This window comes from Lemur catta, chromosome 7, assembly GCF_020740605.2.
Source record: "Lemur catta isolate mLemCat1 chromosome 7, mLemCat1.pri, whole genome shotgun sequence".
Lineage (NCBI taxonomy): Eukaryota > Metazoa > Chordata > Mammalia > Primates > Lemuridae > Lemur > Lemur catta.
This window is the reverse complement of record NC_059134.1, coordinates 98455654-98476091: the sequence shown is the minus strand read 5'-3', so window position 1 is coordinate 98476091 and position 20438 is coordinate 98455654. Positions and strand designations below refer to the sequence as shown.

Here is a 20438-nt window from a genome sequence, read left to right as displayed (position 1 = left end):
ACCCGCACGACTCCCAACCTGCTACTCGGACGACTCCTTGGGTATATAGGCCACATTGTCGTAGGCAGGGGGCGGGGAGGCTGCGGGGCTCGGGATGTTGAAGTCCGCGCTGAAGGCGCTGGGCAGGAAAACCACAGGCTGCAAAGGAAACCCAACGCGGGAGGCGTCCGGCAGCAGAGTGCCCCCTTGTGGGAACTCTGAGAACAGCGCCCTGGTAATGAATTCTGCAAGTCTGAGTTGCACACTCAGAACTGTCACCTGTTTGACCAATATTTCAAAAAGCATTCACTGGGGCCAACTATGGCCCAGGCCTCGGGAGTGCAGCAGCGAACAAAACAGACAAAAGTCCCGTTCCTCTAGCAGCTGACGTTCTGCTGTTCTCTCTGGATACCCCATCCTGGTTCAGGGGTTCACTACCTCTTGCCTGCACCGGAGCACTGGCTTCCTTGCTGCTTCCTGGCCTGGAGCCCCCAGCTGCCCACCCCCTCCCGCCCCCTGCATGCGACAAATCCTCCTGATTGAGCTCCCTGAAGCTAGCTCAGTCCCCTGCACCAAGACCTTCAATACCACCCCCCACAGGGTGCAGCCCCCAAGCAGCACCTCCCACTCTAGGGCCTGCGCCTTCCTGCCCGAGCAGCCTTTGCTCAGACTGGCTCCCCTGCCATAAGCGCCCCTCCAGCCCCTCTCTGTCCTCCGTTTCCTTGGAAACTAAGCTCAATTTCCGCCTCAGCCATGCTGCCCACTGTGATGTGCCCTGTGCCCCGCATGGCCCGGGCACTCCTGGAGGGTCTGCTCCTTTGGGTTCAGCCCTGCCCCTCACGTCCCGAGCCCAGGCCTCCTGCTCTGCAGCAGGGCAGCGGGTCTGTTGCTGCTGGATAACACCCCCCTGTCCCCTGCCACGGCCACAGGGAGAACAGTTCCATCTTCACTGAGCCGTGAGGACGCTTAGGGTCCCCTGATGTATGAGTGGGATGCTCATTGCTGCGCTGTCCCAGGGGCTGGGGGCAGAGAGCCCTCCCGGCCAACAGCCTTCCTCGGAGGCTCAGGTTTAGGGGACACAGGGGTGGAGGTACTCACTGTGTTGGCTTGGGCGCGTGTGGCTTGGCACCCAAAGTGGGTGGCGATGACTGCGATGAAGAACTCCAGGATGGTGAAGATAGTGAGCACGGCCAGATAGCTCCTGCCCACATCCTGGGACCAAAGCCACAGTCCAGGTGAGCCGAGAGTTCCAGAACAAGGGGAGCCCTGAGCAAGGGTGACTCACCCAAAGTCACAGAGCCAGATGCACCCGTGCCTGGAGCCAGACTTCCTGCTGCCAGTCCTGCACCCTCCCCTTCACCCTACAGGCTGCCTCTCTGTCCCCCCAGTGCCCACCTTGGTGCAGGGTTAGAGGGTCCATATATTCATGGGGTCTATCGGCCCTGCCAACCCCCTGCTGCTGCAAACTCGCGCCTCCCTCCCCCTCCTGGACACGGCTCTATCCTTCTTCAGGTTTTCCCTCTCCTGGGGGTATCGGACAACACACCCAGTTAGTGACACCAAAATCCATGAGCAGAATGGCTGTCCCAGCAAAGGCTGCCATGGCGCTGAGGATGTTGGTACCCAGGCTGCTCCTCACCTGCAGCGGGGAGAGAGGCAGGAGCAGAGGGAAGAGGCGAAGAGGAGGATGAACAGAGGTGGTGGCTCATCTGCCCAGCCTCCAGCACCGCCCTCCACCGCCCAGGACACAGCGGCTGCGCTGCCCTGCACACGCCTGTGTCTCTGTTGACTGCTTCCCTCCCTTTTCTCCTTCCCTGGGAGCTCAGGAGGAGAGAGAAGGACCCGACCTTCACAGCCTCTGTGGGCAGGGTTTGCGGCAGGCCTCTTGCCCATCCCTTACTGTGGCTGCCCCCTCTCCCCTGCGAGCATCCTGCAGGTACAGCTGCGGCTGAGGCCTGTCCCAGGGGCACGGGTCAGGGGCCCCCTTGCTGTGGGCACTGAGAGGGGCTCAGGTCACTTCCATGAGGCCCCGGGCAGCAGCCAGCAGAGCAAGGCACTGCGGACCCCAGGGTCGGGGGCATAGGGGTGGGCGGCACGGGGCAGGGGTGAGGAGAGAGGCAGGTGCTGAGGGCCTGAAGTCAGGTGGGCCAAGCCCCACCTGAGAGGCTGAGGACTTCAATGCCCCTAAAGCATGCAGGGCACGTGAATCTGGGGGTGGCCCAGGCAGCCACCCTAGGGTCACTATCCCCGTGTAGCCAGAACCTGACACTCTTGTGACCCAGTAGCTGGAGCCTTGTGGTTAAACTGCCCTGGCCTTAAAGGGGAAATCCACTCTGGGGTGGGCCCATCCAAATTCAAAAGTACCTGATTCTTCTTTTTAAACGACAGCCAGGAAGTCATTGAGACCAGCGCAGCCTCACAGGCTATCGATTAATTAGTTAATTCAACAGGCCTTTAGTGAGCACCTACTTCATGCCAGACACTACGCAGGCGCTGTGAGTGCAGGACCAGTCAGTCAGGTCTCTGCCTTCCTGGCGTTTGCGGCCTGGGGGGCACTGGGTTGGGTCCTGAGGCTGCCAGTCCTGCCCGCCCACGACTCACCCTCTGCCCAGCACTCGGGACAGTGCTCAAGCATTGAAACAGGGCAAGGACTCCCCAGCGTAAACCTCGGTAGCTGCTCTTTGCCTTTAAAATAAATTCTACACTTGGCATTTAGTCTCTGAGTCACTTCCTCCCAGCCCAGTCCTTTCCATGCTGCCTCTTGTCCGGGATGGCCCAGCGCTCCGGCCCCTCTCCCGAGCCCATGTCGTTTCCCAGCCAGGCTCTTCTGTGGCTGCCGCTGTCTGAACTGGGAGGTCTCCACTCAGTGAGCCCTGCTCGGGGACCCCAGACTGTCCCAGCCAAGCAGAATGACTCTCACGTTATCCTGTCTGCGTCCTTTCAGCATTTTTCATGCTCCAAAACTATCTTATTTGTTAGTTTGCTTTTGGGCACCTTGCCACGCACCAGAAGGGTAAGCGACATGACCTTCACTGCCACGTTCTCTGAGCCTGGCATGATGCGGACGCTGTCCCCTTCAAACAGCTCCGTCACCTCCTGCTGTCAGCAGAAGGCACCGGAGCCCTCCTCGAGGCCACAGCACATCTCTCCATCTAATTTCTTTCCACTTCCTTTCCCAAACATTTGCCCTGGTCCAGTGGAGCCATGCATGGTTTCCATAGCAACCCTGCCCATGCCCCTTGCATGTCTAAGTCCTCCCTGCCCACCGAGGCCCAGCGTGGCCGTCTGCTCTTCCAGGAGGTCTTCTTGCATCTTTCCTTTCTCAGAACCACCATGAGCATATTATCCCTGGACCCTCACTCTCCACCCTGCACTGTATATTGAGAGAGGCCCCCTCCTCCTCTCCATCTGCTGCAGGGTCTGTGTCTGGGCTGCCTGGGCGCTGCCCACCACTGGCACTCAGCAGGCCCCCAGGAATGCTGGCTGTGTGAGCCGCATGAGTGAGCAGGAGGAAGGAGCACAGCAGAGTGGGATTCAGCGGTGGCCCCAGCCCCGGCCCGGGGTCCACTGGTTCAAACTTACCAGGCAGCTGGTGCGGTTCTTCTCGGCTGCCACGGAGAGGGACCCAGAGATGATGAACTGTGTGGGGAAGCGGGGACCCGGTGAGGCTTCGGCTGGGGCCCTGGGCAGGGCACACTATGCCTGGGCTCTGCCACTGGGGGTGCCAAAGAGAGGGCAGCACAGCCCCCCAGATGCCACCTCCTCTGTCTCCCAGCCAGGCACGTTGGGGTCTTTCTGTAAGGGTGTCCCCTGCTTTCTGGAAGCCCCTGTCCAGGGCACTAGGGCTGTGGCTCGCAAGGCAAGTGTTTCCATTGACATCATGTCATCAGAGCCTCATGGGAAAGGCATTGTTCCTTCAAATATTCATTCATCAGACATTTACAGAGAGGCAGTTACGTGCCAGGGACATAACAAAGTTGATGAAGGTGAGAGATCCCTGCCTTAGTGGGGCTTACATTCTAACTGGGGAAGACCGACATTTAGCAAATAAAAGTGAAGAAATGTACGGATAGTGGTGATCAGAGCTGTGATGAAGTGATAGGAGTCGCTGCTTGAGGTGGGGTGGGGGTCGCAGGAGGCCTCTCTGAGCTGGGATGCCAACGGCAGGTTATGAGGGGTGCAGAGGCTGGCCTCCAAAGACGGCTCCCGACCACCCACATCACGGGCCTGTGCACTTGGCTGGTGTCTCGCATGGGGAATCTGGGCTGCCCTGCCAGTGGCTTGACTGCGAGAATGGTATTGCCCAGTGCTGTGCCAGCTCTGGGCCCGATGCTTAGCAGGTTTGCTCTCAGCTGCCGTGCTGGAGAGACCACAGGGACAGTTGCGGCTTGGGGAGGCCCTGGGGTGACACAGAGACAGAGAGGACCAGGAAGTAGCCACTACAGATGTCCAGGTGGTGTGGCTCAGGGTGGTGGCCATGGAGGCAGGGGGAAGTGGGCAAATCCAGCCCATGCTTTGGAGGGTGAGCCGATGGGACCTGCTGGAAGGACTGAAGTGAGAGCCAAGGATGATTCTTGGGGTGTGTTTCACTTTGGCAGGTGGGCGGCTGGAGGAGCCATTGCTGAGATGGGGAGACGAGGGGAAGAACAGGGTAGAAATCAAGAGTTTGGCTTTGACATAGTGAGTTTCCTCTTCAGCATCAAGTGGAGATGTCAGGATGGCAGCTGGATCTAGAATTCAGGTCTTGGGGCTGGAGACAGACATTGTTGTCTAGATAAAGAAGCTGAGCCCCAGAGAGAGGCAGTGATTTGTTCAGGTCATGCAGAGACCACATTCCATCTTTCCTGCTCTTTCCTTCTGTGCCTAATTATCTTCCCATCCTGGAATTTTGGGAATTTTCAACTAAGAACTCCTTTGAGCCTTTGAGAAAAACTATGAGCCCCCTTTCTAGAAAAAATGCACATAATAAAATAAAAGCACATAACACCCCTATACTTTTGGGAATCCCCAGATGTGAGTGATGTGGAGATCTAACTGAGTGATTAAATGTTGGACCTCACATGTGTCCCACCAGGGTCCCCTGACCCTGATGTCTTCTGAGATCGAAAAGCAGATTTTTATCTTTTTTCTTCCCCCATTTTTGAAATCTTTACTGCGAATATTTTGTGATAAAGTCTGGTAGGAGGGAGCTCAGAGAAGATGTGACTCCTTTGTTTCTTTCTGTTGTGATTTCCCCCTTAGGCTCTCCCACTTGCCAACATTTTCCAACTTTGGGTCACTACGGATCATTCAAAGGGCCAGAGTTTGTCCCCAAGCATGGCCTGGTGACCATTCTGCCCTAGCTGTGGTGGGTCAGCAATGTGGCTTCCCTGAGTCCCACTTTGGGGGTTTTGGCTCTTGCTGGGGGCCATGTGGGCAAGGGAACAAAGTCACTGTGCTCTGGCTCTGGAACCAACACTCACTCAGTAGAGGCTGCTCTCATGCAAATCTCTGATGTTTCCTCCAAAAAGGGAATCATTAGTCACCATTTGGTGCAGAATTCTAGGGTTAGTCATCAGCTTCCACGTGCATTATCTCTTGATTTCCTCAGCAAACTATGGGGTAGGCAGGGCCAGATCTATGAACCCAATTTTTAGATGAGGAAGTTGAGGCCTGGGGGTCAGTGACTTGCTTAAGGGACCCGATGGGATCACACAGTGGAGCTGGCATTCAGACCCCACCGGCCCGACCCCAAAGGCTGTGTGCTTCACTTGGGCTGCTGGAGGCTCTGGTGATGCGGGTGAAGTGCGAACGCCAGCGTTCACCTTGTAAACACTGCCTCGCTCTCTCCATGTTGGAGACGACAGCAACCTGCTCACCCTGGCTCCAGCTGCCAGGTTGGCCGGCGTGTGGCCAGAGGAATAGGCTCAGGGGCTTCAGAGCTGGCCAACTCCCAGGCCATGGATCTCATGGAGGGCTGGGACCCACCCAGGAGAGCCGAAGGGTTTCTGCAGGTGGGGTTTGGATGCAGGGGGAGGCTTAGGATTCCCGGAGTACAGGTGGTTAGGACCCGGCCCCCACCCCCTTCATCCCATCCTTTCAGGCGGCCTCCTCCGGCTGCTTGCTGGGGGCTGTCTGTACATAGGAGAGGGGTCAGCGTTGGGTTTATGATGAAGTTTGCTGTACGGAGTTAGATTTAGACTCCAATTCTTCTAGGAAGTGCCTCCAGGGCCCTACCTGGGAGGGGCTGTGCTCAGGAGCATGGCGGGGGTGGGCGCAGGGGGCAGAGGTGAGCCTGGGCGGACCCCCCACCCCACCCACGGCCCCGGCACTCACGCAGGCTCCACCCCAGAAGGGGCCGCCGCCTTCGATGAAGAGCATCCCCGCGCGGCCGCGGCGCACCAGGAGCAGCACGCCGCCGAAGCCCAGGTGGATGAGGCCCACGAGGATCTGCACCGTCTGCGGAGCGGGGCGAGGGCTCAGCCGCGGCCGGCCTCCCCGGCTTCCGTCCGACGGGGAAAGGGCTCTCGTTCCCGTCTTTGGAGGCGGCACCATCAGAGCGGCCGTAAAAGACAGTTTCAAGGAGGAAGCCAGTCCCCGCAGCCTGCGGGAGCCCCAGGGCCCAGCTCCCAGCCGGGCTGCCTCCTGCTTTCTGTCCTGATCCGCGGATCTCGGCATCCCTCCGCGCCGCTACCTGGTCTTCTCAGGCCGCGGTTCAAGGACTCACGTTCCCTGCACCCAATGCCTCACCTGTCCTTCCTGGTGCCCTGATACCCTGCAGTCCGCAGCCAGCACCTTCTCCTCCAGCACCTTTCAATTTCAACGTCTGTCACTGGTCCCTGTGCTGCCGCTGCCTCCTGGCCAGCTGAAATCTCAACTTGGATGATGATGATGATGGTGGTGATGATTTTGAGAGTTGGTTTACTAGCCTCCCTCTGATCTATTCCCAGAAGTGGGATGGTTTTCCCAAGGGTAGGGATGGGTGGGCTTCTGGTGAGTTCTGCCACATTGCAAAAATATTGCAATGTTTTTGGTAACTGTTGAATTCTGGAACTGAGCTGCAAGAGATGTTGAAGACCCCTAAATCCAGCCTCTGCCTTGTCCAGCAGCCCCTTCCAGCTGCGTTACTTTCAGAGGGGCTCCTTCAGTGACCAGTGGTCACCACCCCCAAACCAGCGCAGTCCTTTTATGGGCAGTTCTGACTGGGAATAGCTGGAATTGCATTCTTGGGCTCACGTGGAATACATATCCCTTTTCAACATGAGTGCTACGAGTTTGGATATCTATGGGCGTGACCCCTCGAATCTTCCGTCTCCTCCTCCCTTTGGCTGCATGTCTGTCATCCCGTCAGTGTCCTCATGTGGCACAGCGTCCCAGGTGCCAACGTCACTCTTCCTTCCTTGTAGGTTTCCCCCTGCTACTAGACCACAGCAGCCACTGTGGTGACTTCTTGGAAGATGGCAGCTGCCATTTGTCAAATGCCTGTCCACACTAAGCACTGTGCTGGGGCCTTTAGACACATGATCTCATTTAATCTTAACGTGATGAGGTAGGTATTATCATCCTAATTTTGGAGATGAGGAAACTGAGGTTCAGAGATGTTCAGTAACTTGCCTGAGGTCTCCCCGCTATGAAATGGCAGGCCGGCTAACTCCAAAGCTGGTGTTCTCGCTGGGTGGCAGTCCCTCACAGTTATTTATATTTTCTACGTTTTATGTTTTTCAGCAATTTGTATTTGTCTCATCAGATAACTCTGGGGGGATCGTTTGTTCCCAGGGTCTACTCTGAGGTTTTAGGGTTCCAGCAATTGATGACCCCCTCTGCGCTGTCTCCAGTCCCCTCCTGTACCGCGGATATGGTGTAGCTTTTAGGGAAGAATTCTAAATTTCATCCTGGTTGAGCCAGAGGTCCTGGATGCCACAGAGCAAAGAGGTCAAAAGTAGACCTTTATGGTCAGGTCATCCTCGGTTACAGGATGCCACTTAGTAGCTCTGTAGCCTTGGACAAGTGACTTAACCTTGACAAATCTCAGTTTCCTAATCCATCCAATGGAACTATGATCTGTGTCTTACAAGGTGGTGCTGAGACTCTATTGAGACAATGCATGCATCTCTCAGAGACAGTAAATAGGAGCTGTCATCACCATCACTGTCATCATCATCACCATTGCCTAAGCTATGTTTTCATCTTTCACTTGGAGAAACTGAAGCCAAGAGGCAAACTGAAGAATATATACGTGTGTGTGTGTGTGTGTGTGTGTGTGTGTGTGTGTAAATGAAATAAACAGGAGTCCATTAGCCTGTCTCTGTACTTCGAGTTCCTATGTAACAAACTGCAACCTAACAGTATGTAAACAAATTGAAACCTAACTAGGAATATTTTCTTTGTAACAAATAGCTGGGTTTCGGCCAATCACAAACAGCCAAACTTCAGCTAACTGATCAGAGCACGCTCAAATAAGGCAAATGACTCATCACATCTGGTGTAAATAAGGCAGACACCCAGCTGTAGCCAATCAGGGATTTCTCTACTTCGCTTCCGTGTTTGGCCTATAGAAGCTTGCTGCTCACACTGCTGGGTGGAACTCACTTGAAGCTCTTCTGGTTCTGAGTGCTGCTGGCTTCATGAATCATTCTTTTTAACAGTACGCACATACACATGTGAGTATGAGTGTGTATCTATCTATCTAATATTATATTCCCTCCCAGATACCAATATCTCAAGGGCGTCCGAGATTGAGAGAGCTTAGAGGACATCTCTCATGCACTGTCAGCCCTATAGGAGCTGGCTCTCACCTGCCACGAGGCCACCTTCATCTCATCTCCCTCCTTCCTTTGCTCATTACATTCCAGCCATGTTGCCCTTCTAGCTCTTTCTTGAGCAGCCACACTCATTCCCACCTCAAGGCCTTTGCACCTGGTGTTCCTTCTACCTGGTGAACCCTTCAGACCCCCTCCACCAGATCTTCCCTTGACTGGCTTCAACCCAGCATCTAGGTTTTAGCTTAGATGTCATCTCTCCAGAGAGAACTTTCTGTCCACCCTTGTCCCTGTTGCCACTCCCTATCCATACTTTCCTACCTCATTCCCCTGTTTGGAATTATCTTAGTCACTTGTTTACTGGTTTGCTCTCCGTGAGCTCCATGGGGGAAGCGTCCTTGTCTATCTGGTGTGTGGCTGAATCCTTGAGTCCTCACTAAGTATTTGTCAGCTGCCTGCTTCCCTCTCCAAGCTGTGCGTGAGTGCTCCGGTGCCGGGGCACTCACTACCTGTGCCTCAGGTCAGGTGCAAAGGCTGTTCTTACCCCTAAAGCTTTGGGCTCTCCGGTCAGGAAAGTCTCCACGGGTTGTAGATCAGGCGGCTGGGTGGCCCTTGGTGTCTGTGTCCCCAGGGGTGGCTCCTCGAATTGCATGATCCCTGGAGGCTGGCACATGGAGGTGGGCAGAATGGCTGGAGGTGGGTGGAGGCCGCTGGCATTGCTGGGCGGAATGACGACAAACACCCCATTGCTGGCAGGAGCAGTAGACATTGTGTTCAGAGAGCCTGGGAAACAAATGGGACATAGTAGCAGAAATGGTGGTGGTTACACGTTTGCACAAAGCTTTTTTAGTTCATAAACAACGTGCTTACCCGCCCTTGCTTACTGCAGCTGAGTGAGGATGGCACCAAGATCTCTGATCATAGCCGGGGAAGCTGAGACTCAGAGAAGTGAAGGATGTCCGAGGGGAAGGCCTTCCAGGTGAGGTAAGGCTGAGAATTGAATTCTGGCTTCTTTGGTCCCACTGGCCCTACTCTTATTCTCTGTACTGTATTATGTGGACAGGACCTTTTGGAGGTGTATTTGAACATCCTTCTCTCCCCAGAGAGGGCAAGGGACTTGTCCAAGGACACACAGCTAATTCAAGGTAGAGCTTAGCCACAGTGCTTGTTTCTTCACCCCTAGGCCAGGACTTACCCCTTGGTTAGTCAAGCAGTTGCAATTAATGTAGCCAAGATATGCATAGATGATGGAAACTTTAGGTATGGCTGGTCTGGGCAAACACTTTGGATATAAATCACCCAATACTCAGGTATCAGGAAGTGAGTTTACTAGGAAACAGCAGAGCGATGAATCTGCCCAATTATACAATGAAATTAAAAAACAGTCGTCTTTCTTGTTGGCATCAGTGGGGGAAGAGTTCGGCAGTTCAGTGCATGGATGAGACAGAAGCCGGGGCTTGAATCCTGGCCTCTCTAGTTACTGTGAGACCTGGGGGCAAGCTGGTCACCTCCCCTGCCTCGCTTTCCCTTACCTGTGAAACGCGGATACTAACACCGGTGCCAATCTCATAGGGTTTGGTGTGAACTAGATTGAAAACACACACACATGAACTTGATCAAATCCATCCCTTACACTGTGATTTACTGTAACGCAATTTGCCTGAGATATTTTCTTAAACAGGCGGTAGATTCTCAATGGGTCTGTAAACGCCCTCAGCTGATGAGGGCTCAGCCTCGCTGCCCTGGGGTGACTGTGCCCGCAACCTGTGTGTCCTCCGGGGAGCCTTTGTGCCATTTGTTTTGTGATGGGTCTGACCTATATCGGTGGACAGAGTAGGCAAGGGGCAGTGTTGGACCCGCTGCGGAGAAACGGAGGGAGGAGTGCACACAGGCTCTACAGCGAGTCGTCAGTGCCGGCGGCACCGCCGGGGAAATGGCTGAGGAAACACAGGGTAATAATCTGCTGACGTTTAGGGAGTGGTGGAAGTCAGCTGACATTTTTAAGGGCTTACTAACCCAGCTCCCTCCAGCCTGGGAGGCGTGACCAACACATGCTTCTAAGAATGGATCTCCCTATACAGCACTGACTCCGTTGGGCTCTCTTTTCCATGATCTCACGCTGAAATCATTATTAGTAGCCATAAAAATGCTTAGAGGAGGGTTGGCAGAGAGTAAATATTTTGGGCTCTGTGGAGCTATGGCTTCTGTTGCAACCACACGACTCCTCTGTCGTAGCACAAGGCAGACATAGACAACACATACCCAAATGGGAGTGGCTGCGTTCCAATAAAACTTTATCTACAAAGACAGGTGCTGGGCTGGATTTGATCTGTGGGCTGAAGTTTGTTCTTAGAACACTGCCTGGAGCATAGTAAATGCTCAGTACATTTTAGCTATTGCTTCAAATGTTGTTTACATGGATTATTTGCTGTGGTTTTGGGCAAGATGTGAAACTGCATTGAGCTACTCTGCATTTCCATAAAATAAGGCGAATGGTGGCTGCTCACCTTGCTGGGGTTTGCTTTTAAGGTTACAGTTCAAAATGATGTTGCCAATGATCCTATCTCATCATGCATCATCACTCATCTCTCTGGAACTTTCTAAACCGATTCACAGTGACTGAGCCTTACACTATCTCTGTGCTAGTGCCAGGTTAACAAGAGCTTATAATAAACAATTTTTGAGGATGCACTCTTTTCTAGGCACTTCAAATATATTATTTTTTTCAATGATCCTTTGACACTTCCTGAAAGTTTACTTTATAGATGTGATAACCAAGGCTCAGAGCAGGAAGGGACATGCCCAAGGTGACACGGCCAGTAAATGGCAGAGCCAGAGTTCATGTCCAAGTTTGTCCATCATCAAAGCCTTCATTTGTCTGTCACTCCTCATTGCTGCCTCTAGTGGCAACCACAACTGCGACTTGCCCATTGTTCCAGCTCTTACGTTCTGGGTGCCCTGAAGTTTGGTGTGGCCACGTGACTTGTTTTGGCTAAATAGATGTGAGTGGAAGTAAGTACATAGCTTCTGCATGGAGGCATTTGGGTATCAGTGCACCACACTGCTGGGCTCTTTTCCCCTTTCTCACAGTGAATAGTAGTGTCCCAGACAGAGGTTGCCTTAGCCACCTGGGTCCCCAAGAGCAGAAACCCCAGGGGACATGGAACACAAGGAAGAAATAAACCTTTGTTGTGTTAAGCCACAGAGCTGTTTGTTATAACAGCATAACCTAGTTTCTCCAGATTTTTACATCCTCCAGAAATGAATACATATAGACTGTGGTCCCCAGCATTTTTGGCACCAGGGACCAGTTTCACGGTAGACAATTTTTCCATGGATGGGGTGGGGAGGCAGAGCTCAGGCAGCGATTGTGGCCCAGTTCCTAACAGGCCACAGACTGGTACCAGGCCACGGCCTGGGGGTTGGGGACTGCAGCGTATAGGGATAAAACAGAGTCCATGCCTTTGAAGACCTTAGAGTTCAGTAAGAGGAGGAGGAAGAGAAATGTGCAGTTCAGTCCAACAATCAGTTATTGAGTGTTCATAATTCCCAAGTGTAGGGGCTAGGAGCACAAAGATGAATTATGGCTGGATGTCCTGCCCTCAGTCTCACAAGGTAGGGGAGGGAGGCTGGTGGAGGCGGAAAAGCATCTCTGACCGTGGAACTCAGGGATGTCTTCCGGGAGGACGTGGACCCACAGCAGGGGTCCTCAGAGCCTGCTGCCCCTGTGACCCCCAGCTCCCTCACCCTGTGCACTTTTTCTCTCCTCTTTCTCTCTTCTTCCCTCTCTTTCTGCTTCCCTACCTGCTGTGGTTTGAATGTGTCCCCTGCCCCTCCAAAATTCATGCTGAAACTCAGTCCCCATGGCGGTGGCATCAAGAGGTGGGGCCTTGGGGGAAGTGGTTAAGTCTCGAGGGCTCTGCCCTCATGAATGGATTAGCGCCGTATAAAAGGGTGGGAGGAAACTGGCTGAGGCCCTTTTCCCCTTCCACCTTCCACCATGTGAGGACACAGCATTCATCACTTCTGGAAGATGCAGCAACAAGGTGCATTCTTGGAAGCAGGGAACGGGGCCCTCACTAGATGCTGGACCTGCCAGTGCCTTGATCTTGGACTTCCAGCCTCCAGAACTGTGAGGCATGGGTTTCTGTTTCTTATAAACTACCCAGTCTAAGGTATTTTGTTATAGCAGCACAAACACATGACAATACTGCCCATTTGGCCCTGCCAGACACATTTGGGATGATTAGACAGTTGCTGAGGACATTGCTAAAGACTGCTTGGCCTTGGAGTCCATGACAGACACATTTGGGATGATTAGACAGTTGCTGAGGACATTGCTAAAGACTGCTTGGCCTTGGAGTCCATGAGCATGGGATGAGAGGGACAGATGGCAGAAAGACGGAGAACTGGGCGGAAGAGGACCCACCACCTGCTCACAGGTCTCTGGCTTCCTGAGATGTGAGTAATGAACAGGTGTCGCCCTCATCTCACACTAAGGGGAGACAGGCATGGATTATTAGCTGTGCTTTAGAGATGAAGGAAAAGAGGTTCAGAGAAGGCAACTGCCTCCCTCATGGTCACACAGCATTACAGTGACAGAACTGGGATAGAGCCCAGACTCCCACCTCCCAAGAGGAATTTGTGGGGTTCATGCACTTCCGGGTGAGAGTACTGGGTTTGTCAGAGGGAGGGGACCAGCGCTTGTACCTCGCTCCCGGGAGTAATCGTTATGAAATACTCGGTGTGCACAGATCAGCAAATTAAAAACAAATAAGGACCATTTGTTTTCCAACTTTCCACTTCCCCAAGTACGTTCATTTAAAAAATCAGTCATGTAGAATGGATATTTTAACACCAAAGAGATAGGAAGGTCATTATTAATTTTAGGATAAAAGGATAAAACGTTTAAATGGAACAGATTTAACTCAGCAAGCACCTCACCATCCTGCCTATACAGCTGTCGTTTCATCAGCAACAGGTGAAAGCTGCCTCCGAGGCCCAGGGTGTGGGCAGGTTTGCCACACCCTCTGGGCAGGGGCAGGACCAGTGCTGTGGCATTCTGTGGGCTCTTCCTGGGCTCTGGGATCACAGCGGGCCTGAGCAGCCCCTGAAGGGAGCACAAGCATGATTAACAACATCTCTCCTGGGCTGGTGGTGAGAAAGTCGATAAAACGGAGACCTCATGATTCTCAGGAGAGGAGAAAACACCTACAAAAATAGGCTTTCTGCTGACAGGCAGGTTAAGTGGAATCACGAGTGTGAAAGTGTCACACGGTTCCTGAGATCTGCAGACTCCTCTCTCTCCCCACCCCTCTGTGGCCACCACCAGCACAGCTGTATCCTGAGGCCAGGGACTAACCCATCGGCCACATGCCAGAGGCCACCTGGCCCATGCCCCGGCTCTGTGCCACCCAGAAAGAGAATTCTCTTTTTCTTTGTTTATTTTCAATCAACCAGCATGCCCCAAACACTAATGCATGTGTGTCAGGGACAGGCAGGCGGACAAAAAGAAAAATTACTGTCCCCTGCCGCCAGGAAGGTACCCACCAGGGGAACAGTTGCCTGTAGCAGAGATGCAGAAAACACCCCGACATCAACAATGGGCATGTTATCAAGCACTGAATGAGCAACAGTAGGGACAGCCCCTCATAGGCACAGCCCTGTTCAGTTTATAAAGAGCCATCTCCTGCATGCGACTGTAGACCCTTACATCAGCCTGGTGTGGCAGCTATGATCCAGCCCATCTTGCAGACTAGTAAACTGAGGGCCAGAAATAGCTGTATGGTAGAGTGGGATGGGCTGAGGGCCTCGAGCGGAGATGTTAGAGGGGAGTTTCAGCTGAGACCAGATGCTGGAGTAAGCTGTGCTGCAGACGGCCCGGTGGGACTTGCAGAAAGCAGGTGGCAGAGAACATGCTAGATACCCTTTACACCCTCCCTCACAGAGCTGGGAGTAGGGATGGAGAATGGATTTTGGCAGAGAACATTTAGAGTGACCTGAGTGCTGTGTGGGGACGAGGGGGATGTGTTCTTGTCACCTTAAGACAAGACAGAGAGGGTGGCTTTAAGGAGACTGCTGGGAGAGATTTATACGTATGCCCTGCATTTTGGACCTGCCAGATTCCTGAGCTGGGGGAGGAGTTCTGTTGGGGGGCACTCAGGAGGGAGACCCCTAGAGATGGGGGGTATCTCCATAGAACCTGTGAAACACCCCTGCAGAGAAGTCAGCCTGACCCCTGCCAGCCTCGGGGAGGGTGACGCCGGCTTGCAACAGTCCCAGGAGAGGACACGTTCCCGCCCCTTCCTCTCCTTCCCTGGTCTCCAGCTTGGAGAGGGCAGAAGCCACAGCTGGCCAGCCGGGAGGAGGAGGGGAAGCCGGTGGGAGAAGGGAGGTGGGAGCCTGGGTGCCTGGGCTGAGAACCGGGGTGCCCAAATCGAGTTAAGCTGTAACACAAGACTGGACACTCGAATAACTAAACAGAGGCTGTTTGTCTTGAGTGAGAGCAGCTAGAAAAGCGATGGGACTGCCCCGGTTTTGTCCTTCTGCAAGTTTTAAAAGAGATAATACCCATCCCAGTTTCTGGCGACAGGGCCTGGAATGCAGGAGGCATTTGAAACTTTTAGCTCCTATTATTGTTAACAACCTTATGGGGTAGGCACTATTATTACTCCCATTTTGCAGATGAGGAAACTGAGCTCGGGACATTCAGCAATAGGCTGCTCCAGAGACTGAGCTGCCCCTGACAGCCGGGACTTGTCTTGTGAACATCTCTGGGCATCATCTTCATTCACCAGGAGCCAGACGCAGCGTTGTTTATTCACATGTTGGAGCTGCGGCCTGGGAAGTGTCACCATCCAGAAGAGAGAGGCTCTAAGGAGGGTGTTTTGGACAAAATTCACACAAGCACACCTGGAGGGGCTGCACACCTGCACATCTGGGAGGAGGCAGCTTTGCTGAGTGATCAAGCTGTAGGCGCTGGGGTTAGCCTGGTAAGAATCCACCCTACTATTCTGTCAGCTGCGTGACTTTGGGCAAGTTGCTTAACCTCTCTGGACCTCAGTTTCCTCATCGGTCAGATGGGTGGCTGTGGGTTTGGTGGGGTGCTCTAGGCTTTTGAGGATGCCCCATCTATTCCCCCCACCTGTAGCTGTGCTCCCCGGCCCCATTGCTTTGTGGCTCCGGCAGGAATTCTCTCCTTCTGTTTAAGTCCAACCCCATGGCATCCACTGGGCTGGATGCTGCGGCCAGGAGCCCTGGCCAGGCCCCTCCAATCTCAGCCCTTCCAGGACGGCCCAGAGCTGCCCTACAGGCCTGAGAGGAAGCCAGCAGATGCCACCACGTGGTGGAGGAGACAGGCCTCCGCTTGTCCCTGCACCCACTAAACCAGGCCATGCCCACCACCTGGCCCCTCGGCGGGTTCCCCTCCACCCCACTTTGCTGCCCACTCCCTGCTGAGGGCTGGGGAGAAGGGACAGCCCCTTCTCTTTCCTGGGCCTCTGTTTCCCCATCTGCAAATGAGGGGTGAATCGATATTTGCCCCTGAGCTCCTTCCCAGTTGAGAAGCCCTGCCTGGTCCTTCGCTTTCTTTTGGAGAAGGGACAGGGCAGGCGGCCGGCACCCGGGTGGGAGCTGCCTTTCTGCCCGCCCCAGTGCTGGGTGGGAGTGGGGGCCAGACTCCGTTCCCCCGGGAGGGTGGTTAGGGCCCCAGGGTGTCTGGGGATACCTGTGTCATCTCAGCCACTGGCTTTGAGGAGAGGAGACAGATGGCCGTCCCCTCAACCCCCCCGCGGCCAGGCCCATGGGCAGCAAGTGGCAGTTCCCTGTCAGGGGCGGCCAGGAGTTCAGACAGCCCTGGGAGCCGTCTTGTCCCTGTTGGTGGCAGGTGGGGGGCACCTGCCGAGAGGCCTCTGCCGAGTGCTCTGTCTCTCTCCCTCCCCAGGGATCCCACGCACCCCTGCCCCATTTCCCCCGTGATGGCCCGGGGCATGGGCGGGCCGGGCTGTCCTCCCCGAGGGGCAGCAGGTACTCACCGGGCTGTCACCGCTGCTGTGCCCGCTCAGCTCCTGCCCCGCTGCCTCTGCTCTCCCGCGGCGCCGGCCCGAGTTCACACATTGTCAGGTGAGAGCCGCGCGGCTCGTGGGGGCTTGGAAATCCACGCTGCTTGCCAGCTGCCGCCCCCGGGACGTTCCTGGGTCCCTCCCGGCTCTGAGGCCTCCGCCTGCCTGACTGTCCCCATGAGGGGGCCGGGAAGCTGCCCCAGGACTCATTGGCGTCCCAGCCACAAGGGCCCCGTGAAAGCGTCCAATTCCCCGCTCTCAATCTACAGGAGGGGACCCTGAGGCCCAGAGAGGGTAGTGGCCTGCTGGGGTCCCCCTGTGAGTGTCAGGGCTGAGGTGGGGAGCCACGTGCGCCTTCACTCACCGCCTGCCGCGGGGGAGGGAAGCTCTGAGGGTCCCCAGAGGCCACCTGTCTGTCCTCACTGCAGGTGTCCGGCGTCAGGTGAGGGGCAGGGAGCAGAGTGCGTGTGCGTGCGTGTGTGTGGACACGTGTGAGTGTGTGTGAGTGTGTGACTGCATGTGTATGCACACAGAGTGGTGTGCAGGTGGCATATGTACGTGGAAAAATTTGTACCTCAGCTTCTGGGGTCAGGTTCTCACCAAAATATCCCCTGAGGCCTCCGTGCAAAGTCAGGGAGACGACACAGGACCTGTGGGCTCGAGACAGCTCGGGGAATGTGCTGGAAGGGGGTGGCCCGGGCCAGCTCTCAGCTCAGCCGGGGCTGAAGTCTCCTTTCACAAATCCTTTGCGCCGGGCTGCCTCGTGACTCCCTTTGCCAACAGAGTGAGGCAGAAGTGGCCACGTGTCAGCTCTGACCCGAGGCCTCAGGGGGTCTTGCCTGCTCTGCCCCACCTTGGGGCTCTGCAGCCACCATGCACCATGCCTGGGTGGACCTGCCGGGGGATGAGGAGACACATGGAGCCAGCCAGGCCGGCCCAGCTGTCCCCGCTGAGGCCCTGTGCACACCGCAGCCAAGGCCTGCAGTGTCAGCACGTGAATTCGTACATGGGATGAGAACGATTTCTCACACAAAGATTAGGATAGGAAGAAGTAAAAGGTTTTATTTTAATTTATCCTAACAAGAAAGGGCTTGACACAAGGAAGGAAGAATGGAGTGTTGGCCCTGAGGTCAAGGGACGGTTGTGAAAGGGAGAGGAAATTCATTGCTGTGGGCCAGTTAGCAGGAGACGGAGGTGAAACTGCTGCGTTTGCTTTTCCCTTTGGCCGTCTGTCCTCCCTTTTTCATTCTCCTGGAGACAAGTTTATCCTTGGAATGTGGTTTTGGCAGGAACTGAGGCTGGAAGCTCGCACCCCTGCTGTCGGCTTAGGCTCTTCAAGGCTGTGAAAACAAACTCCTAGAGAGGAGTTAAGCCCCAGGTGGTCGATCCATCCAAACAAAAGGGCAGTTGTGTTGTGAGTTTATTCCTCTTCCTTTCTGCTGGATGGTTTATTTTTCTATGTTAGCTTGTTTGTTAGTGAGGCTGTCCTTTCACGCAGGGCCTCTTAGCTGGCCCTCAGCTGAATGCAAACATGTGGATGAGTTCTGCCAAGCCCAGATCAGATCAGGACTGTCCAGCCAACTGATAAACCCATGAGCAAAAGCAAATGCTTCTTGTGGCATGTTACATAGCACTTCTGTGGCCACAGCTAAGTGAAGCGATCCGTTTCTTTACGGTGGCCTTATCCTTTCTCACATCAGCAGCCCCACAGGCCTGAGACCAAACAGGCCATGCTGAAATGTAAGAGCCAGGAGCAGCGGGAAAAGTGGAAACACCAGACTCCAAACCCAGCTCTAGGCCTTTCCGCTCCTTGCCTGTCACTGTGCCATCGTGTTGCCCTATTTATTTCCCTTGGTGATTTGGCTGCTTTAGGCTGAGCAATTCCTTTCCTTGTCTTTCCTTGTGGGAATGCTGATTCTTTCATATTATTTACCAGTTTTCAGAATCATAGGTGTGCTCTAGCAATCTCCAAAGATGATCAAAGATTTTGTTTTGGTATCACTTCGAGGCCACGTGTTTCAGTCTGTTGCAGGTGTTGATGCTGTTATTATTATTGCTATTGTTGTTAATTGTGATGTTCAAATTTGTTCCTTTTATGGCCCCTCAGTCAGAGCCAATAGAAGGTCAGAAACACCAGTGCGAGGGCATCCAACGTATCTGTGACGTACATCATGTGAATTGCAGAGGCAAAATTGGTTAAGAGCTGCTGCCCCAGGCAATAAGCAACTTAATGGAATAGTCCATGACACATTTACCTTTCTACGCCTATTGGCATATAATAGGCACTCAATAAATGCTTACAGATTTAATAAATGAAGCTGATGGGATGGCAAAAATTTTTTAAGATGGTCAACAGAAAGAACATTATAGGCAGAGGGTGTGGAACAGGGCAAAGTCTTGGAGGAGAGACAGTATAAGACATATTTGGGGTACTGCTCATAGTGAAGGGTATTACAAGTAAAAAGGATGAAAAGGTAGTTGGAGTCTCAGACTGCTGGACCTTTGTTTCTCATTTATTTTAATTTTTAAAATTTTATTTCAATATATTTAGGGTGAACTAATTTTTTTTTGTTATATGGATGAATTGTATTGTGGTGAAATCTGGGCTTTTAGTGTACCTGTCACATGAATAGCATACATTGTACCCAATAGGTCATCTTTTGTCCCTTGCCTCCCCCGTTTCCAAGTCTCCAGTGTCCTTTATACCAGTCTGTATGACCAGGCATACCCCTAGCTTAGTGCCCACTTTTAAGTGAGAACATGCAGTATTTGTTTTGCCTTTCCTGAAATACTTCCCTTAGGATGATGGCCTCCAGTTCCATCCACGTTGCTGCAAAAGACATTATTTCATTCTTTTTTATGGCTGAGTAGTATTCCATGGCACATTCATACTACATTTTCTTTATCCACTTATCAGTTGCACATTTAGGTTGATTTCATATCTTTGCAATTATGAATTGTGCTGTGATAGACATGCAGGAGTCCTTTTTATATAATGACTTCTTTTCCTTTGGGTAGGTACACAGCAGTGGGATTGCTGAATCCAATGGCAGGTCTACTTTTAGTTCTTTGAGGAATCTCCATACTGTTTTCTATAGAGGTTGTATTAATTTACATTGCCAACAACAATGTATAAGCGGTCCCTTTTCACCACATCTGTGCCAACATCTATTTTTTGACTTCTTAATAATGGCCATTCTGACAGGGGTAAGGTGTTATCTCATTGTGGTTTTAATTCGCATGTTCCTGATGATTAGTGATGTTGAGTATTTTTTCATATATCTGTTGGCCATTTGTATGGGCTCCAGCTCCTGGAGCATATAAGATGCAAATATAAGCTATTTTTTTTTTTTAAAAAAACCTGTTGTTTCTTAAAACTTAAATGAAATTAAGTAAGCTCCTATGTCAGAATATCGTCTTCTTTCTGTGGATTAGTTCCCTAGCCTAGGCAGGTACATGGAGGCTTCTACTGGCCATGGTAAAGAGCCACTCAGTTCTGAGTGGTTCTCCTGGGCATTAGTGGCCTCTTTTGTAATTTGGCTGCAGTGTCAGACTGACCCCCAACTGGCAGCACTTTGCTGCAGTGCTTTAATATGCATTGCTCCCCATGTTGCAGCAATGCCTGGGAAACCTGAGGCTTCCGGTCTCATCTCCCTGTGGG

The 20438-nt window shown here is 53.2% G+C and overlaps 1 protein-coding gene across 2 annotated transcripts; it reads right to left on the bottom strand.

The window, feature by feature from the left end:
- Window positions 1-16797, bottom strand: MS4A15 (membrane spanning 4-domains A15). 2 transcript variants are annotated; one of them, XM_045558175.1, is made up of 8 exons: window positions 16751-16797; window positions 12133-12146; window positions 9262-9500; window positions 6295-6417; window positions 3562-3618; window positions 1526-1618; window positions 1078-1191; window positions 22-138 (listed from the first exon to the last, which is right to left on the bottom strand). In XM_045558175.1, the coding sequence occupies exons 3-8, from the start codon at window positions 9484-9486 to the stop codon at window positions 22-24; spliced, it is 729 nt and encodes a 242-aa protein (XP_045414131.1). In that variant the 5' UTR covers window positions 9487-9500; window positions 12133-12146; window positions 16751-16797. The 2 variants fall into 2 exon arrangements, with proteins under 2 accessions (XP_045414130.1, XP_045414131.1); XM_045558174.1 differs by lacking the exons at window positions 6295-6417; window positions 12133-12146; window positions 16751-16797 and having other exon boundaries at window positions 1-138; window positions 9262-9506.
- Window positions 16798-20438: the final 3641 nt, after the last annotated feature.